General features: G+C 31.7%; 1 protein-coding gene across 1 annotated transcript; it reads right to left on the reverse strand.

Annotated features, from left to right (window-relative positions):
• Positions 1 to 929: 929 nt before the first annotated feature.
• LOC130453107 (uncharacterized) lies at positions 930 to 5183 on the reverse strand. The gene is made up of 3 exons (XM_056792708.1): positions 5010 to 5183; positions 4687 to 4900; positions 930 to 3452 (listed from the first exon to the last, which is right to left on the reverse strand). The coding sequence occupies exons 1-3, from the start codon at positions 5037 to 5039 to the stop codon at positions 1243 to 1245; spliced, it is 2454 nt and encodes an 817-aa protein (XP_056648686.1). The 5' UTR covers positions 5040 to 5183; the 3' UTR covers positions 930 to 1242.
• Positions 5184 to 5486: the final 303 nt, after the last annotated feature.

Below are 5486 nucleotides of genomic sequence, written 5' to 3' on the forward strand. Positions count from 1 at the left end.
TGGTGTCACAGTATAGGAATCATATGGAACCTCATTCAAACTGGATTGTGATTCTTTATTCAAACTATTAGATTTTAGAACAAATTTTTTGAGTAAAGGGTGGCAAATATTTTATTTTATTTATAAATTGAAACTTTTATTTATGAATCATCTTTTTTGTTTTGCAGGTATTATTTTGAATATTTTAGATACATGTTTCAATATTTGCTCATCATTATTTCTCTGCTGCAGAGTGTCTATGAGAAGTAGCATCCTAAATATTCAAATATCAGAATTAAGTGATTGTACACGAATAAAAGAAAGGGAGAACAAAAGTTGGCTATGGAAATATATACCTTCACTTCATATGAGAAACCAACACATCATCATTATATTGGTTTCTCATATTTCAACTAAATTTGTTTGATTCAATATCAATGTGAAAATATCAGGTTGTAACTAATGCCTCATTATCTTATAGAACTAATATTCGGGAAATAAGTTTATCGGTTATTTACCTGCTGTTTTATGGATTAAATGAAATTTTTTGAAAAATGTTAAAATAAATTTTGTATTTGTCTACAATATTGTTGCATCCGTTTGATTTTTGTTTGATCACCTTGAATGGTTTCCATATCGAAAACAAATTGCAGAGTTTCACAGTTCAGTAATCGTTGGAACTAAAATTTGACCACAATATTGTGAATTTTTAAAAATATATATAGTTACTACAAAGCAACAGAACCATAGATAATTAATTTTTTTTAATGTTTTTAACATCAGTGCAATATATTACTCAAAATAAAATAAAAGTAAGGAGTTTGTAATTACACTTTCATTCACAGCTCAATGATTATAAGAATGAATCAACAGAAAATAAAAAAGATAGTGATTGCGTCGTATACCAAATAGAAAACAACTTTCAAATGTTGACAAAAAACAAGACAGAATATTTTAATACTTGTATTTCCAACAAAATAACAACAAAATTCCTAAAAGGTGTCAAAATGCGAGTTTCATCGCACTTATACATTTATATCACATATTACAATAAATGCTTTTTGATACATATGTTTCTAATAGTTTCAACAATCAGACTTTTCAAATGAATTGATTTTCTTTTGATAACAAATAAATTTTACCATAAAGACAAAAACGAAGCAACAAACATTGTAATAACTGTATTTTCAACAAAGTAACAACAAAAATCCTAAAATAAATTGTACAATAATCCATAGTATTTTTATCACAAATAAAAAGATTTTAATGTGCACCCGAGAATGCATCAAATTCTTTTTCATATTCAGACTTTTCTACCATGTATTTCGGTAGTTGAACTCCATGCAGTTTACTAAAAGCTGGTTTTGTTTCTGCACTGAAAGCACCTTCCTCATTACCCACATCAAATTCAGCTGGTGTTTTTATAGTAGGCTCTGCTTCGGCAGCTTTCTTTTTGCCTTTCTTTGCACTTCTTTTTTTCTTATAAATATTCTTCTTCACTTTATAAGGTACTTTTTTTTCTACTCCTTCTGAGGCCGACGTTTGTAAAGATTCAGGCCCTGTTTCTTTTTTAAGTAATTGATTTTTTTCAGCTTCTGTTAGAATTGGTTTATTCTGAGACTCGTTTGGTTGTCCATCATTTTCTATTTTTTTTATGCCTTTTAACTGATGATAAGCAACATGTGTGGACTGAGGTCGAGATTCTTGTACGTACATGCATTCTTCATGCTGGAGCTTATTTTTGTCTACGCAAAGGAAACATGTCATTCCATTTTTCTCAGATTTCTTGCAATTCGATCTATCTTTCTTTGTGAACTCAGCTAAAACTTCTTCCACGTTTTGTTTTGTAGACTCAGGAATTCTATATTCCTCCGCTTCACCTTCCTCCTCTTCTCTAGTTTCTTCATTTTTAGACTCTTCTGGTGCTAGCTCTGGAAATAATTTGAAATGGTATTCATCAAAATCTTTGGAAGACCGGTCATTTTCGGATTCTTTTCTTTGCTCTCTAGATTCTTTCACAATACTATCGGCAAAATTTAAAGGAGGATTGAGTTTCTCATTTTCGTATCGTGCTCTGCTGCTGTCCCTGTTTTTTTTATAATTTTCGTACAATAAGGGATCATCATTCCTTTTTTTAGGAGACTTTTGTTGTATTGTTTGATCCTGTTTCGCAATTGGCTCAGTATGTTTTGTGGCCGTTCGTGGTTCTACCTTAGTTTCACTGGGTGCAATTGTTGAAGAAGGAGCATTCTCAACTTTTGTTATAGTTTTAGTTTCTTCGGGGTCGTCATTGCTGTCATATTTCTTCTCCTTAACATATGCATATTTTTTCTCAGAAGGTGCTGAAGTGTATGAACATTGTTCAAAATTGGCACCACTTGCAGGATCTTTACAAACAGTACAGGTCGAGCCTTCTTTCTCAACTTTTTGGCAATTTTGAGGATTCTTTTTCAGTTCTTCGGACTGTTTCTCCGAATAACTTAATTCTGGACTACTTTCATCATAGGACTCTGGTTCATATTGAAAACCAGCGCTGTAGTCGTCAGGAATACCTGTGAATCCCTTAATAGATCTGTTTCTTATGATATAATAAGGATCATCTTTTTTATCCGTGTACCTCCTGTATCTGTAGTGATCATCTCTTGAGGGTGCAGAGTATCTTTCCGAAAATCCGTTATTATATTGCGATGGTTTTTTGTCAGAAGTATAAGAACATTGTGTGTATTTGGATTGAGTTTCGTCATTCACACACTCAAAACAATTCTCTAACGATGAACTAGAGAGTTTTCGACAATTATGATTATTCAAATGACTAGGACTAGGAACGCCTTCCGTTTCTTGACCTTCTAGAGAACCTTGAGTTATCGTTTTCTTCTGGTAAGAAGGGTTAAACGGCGCACCAGTATCATAATATTTGCTAGGTAAAACACGAGATGCTTGTACGATGGGCTGAAAACTATATTTCTGATATGGTGATAGTTGACTACTCGGAATATCAAGGACACCAGATGCTGATGGGTACTGAGACACAGTTGAGCTTGATTTACCTGTATTGTAATTAACAAAAGGTTTGGAATTCAAATTACCTAAATAGGCATCATTTTTTTGAGCTATTTCTTTTTCAGTTTCCTCATCTTCATTTTTGAAAATATCAGATTCATCGCTGTTACTTTTCTTGGGTTGGTTAGGTCTAGGAGGAATTCTCTCTACATCATCAGCATTAGCAGTTGCTGCACTGAGTAGAGGTAATTGGTAAGATATATAATTTGGACCTGGTTTTATGTAATCTTCTTTAATTTGCTGCTGTTCTTGTTGCAGCTGCTTGTTCTGAGCTTCTTCAAAATAATCTCTCGCGGGGAAATTTGTAGCTTGGTTTGTCTGAGAAAATATAGGTAGTGATTGAGTCTGCTGTTGTTGTGGAACGAAATTGATTGGAGGCAAAGTCAAAGGCTTCTTATTGCTTCCAGCATATTCTGCAACAAGAACATTTACTGTGTGAAGATCTCAAAGCAAAAAAAATAAAAGACTAGAAAATTACAATTTATTCAATTCGATTACTATTTAATAAAAATTGAATTTATTGGGGCCCTAACTGAACAGCAGAATATATATATATATATATATATATATATATATATATATATATATATATATATATATATATATATATATATATTTATTGTTATTGTTATCTGTTTATCTATTTTGTAATGCATTTTCCATTTTAATAGTTATAAATAACTGATAGAGTTTTGGTACATATGGACTGGAGTACTCAATTACTTGTGTTTAATTTTTAGGGGCGCCTTCCAATTTCATAGTAATAGATTCAAGTCTTTCACATATCCAATTGCATGGTAGTTGATAGAATAACAGAATATTACATTCCACTACAATGCGAAATTTGGATCATTTTCCATAATCTTTATTTATCATTCATTTGGTGGACGGAGGATCAAACAAAGAATCTGTCTGATTTTTTCATTGCAATTAAAGAAAGGTTAATAATGGATTGACTCACAAGCTGATCTTGGCATCCCTTTAACACTGGGAATATAGTCTGAGAATCATATATATAAGCTGAGATAAAAAACCACTGAAATGTATTAATCATTTGTACCTAATCTGAAATTGGTATAATTAATTTGTTAATTAATTTAGGATACTTTTGAGTAAAGTGATATTTTCAATAAAAATCATGTAATCTCTGGTTACAAATTTCCATATACGAGGTGTTAGAAATACTTAATTTCTTATCTTCACCGAGCTTTAAAAGCACAATCATTCCGGGTATAACGACTGAGTCGACCAAGTAATATAGATCACGCCACATAAGTGAATATGAAGAACCAGGTTTTTAAGTCGATAGACTGTAGTGTATTTGAATCAAAGAGAATCAAACATATCAAAACTAATCAAGAAGTTTGATGATTTTTGAACAAACACAAATTGTGTGTGTGTTTCATAGAATCTTGTATTGAAATAACAACCAACGCGAAAAATGTGTCAACTGCTTTAGATACATTACTTTTTTAATATATGGTAAATTAGAATCTGATGCCCACATATAAGAAGCTGGTAGGTTAAAGTTGAAGTGTATAAATTGATGGTATACATACTCATTATTTATCGATAAATATTGAATATTCCAATAATAAGAGAAACATAGACCCTGTATCAGCAACAACGTATAAATACAGTACGAACCTACTGCTTGTGGGGCAAAAAAGCTTGGAAAATCTGAAGAACCAACAAATCCTGCCAACGGTATGCTCTGTTGAGAGGGTGCATCCACATTATAATATTTTGAATAGTCTGGGTGCCCATGACTTTCACCATCATCTTCACTATGGTATTCTGAAGAGTCTAAACCATATTCCTCTTGAGTGCATGCATGTTGTAAAAGCAGTAAAAGGAACACCTGAAAAATAGACACATATCACTCACTTTCTCGTACCACGTTTGTTAATTGAAAATTGATATACACTTATGACTAGATGGATTTATTTCTGGTTGAAATGTTCACTAACCTCTAGTGGAATGCTTCTAAAAAGAAGCATATTGTTCTTCTTGGGGACTGTAAGTATAACAAAATTAATTTATATTGGATGGGTAAGCATTTATATGAAGTATTCCCACTACAGTTGTTGAATAATACAACGTAACTGAAAGCTGATTGTTTCGGTTTACAATCAATATTTCTTAAAAACATTAGTCATTCAACCGATAATGATTGAATACGTTCTTTGAAGCAGAAAAAGTCACTTTTTAAACCAATTTAAAATATTTATATTTTTTAACAAATCGATGAAATCGATTGTCACTGGTGATGAATGCCTTAATATTATAATTCTATTGATGTTGGAGTAAACGATTTTTACGTAGCAATGTGGATTTCGTTGTTAATTTATTTTATTTGGTAATCACGTAAATTGGATCAGTAAAGGTAATTATTAAATTGTTCATCATACTATGAAAAAAGGTCTTTGACACCTATATTCCATACA

The sequence above is a fragment of the Diorhabda sublineata genome, chromosome 2 (genome assembly GCF_026230105.1).
Source record: "Diorhabda sublineata isolate icDioSubl1.1 chromosome 2, icDioSubl1.1, whole genome shotgun sequence".
In the NCBI taxonomy this organism is placed as follows: Eukaryota; Metazoa; Arthropoda; class Insecta; order Coleoptera; family Chrysomelidae; genus Diorhabda; species Diorhabda sublineata.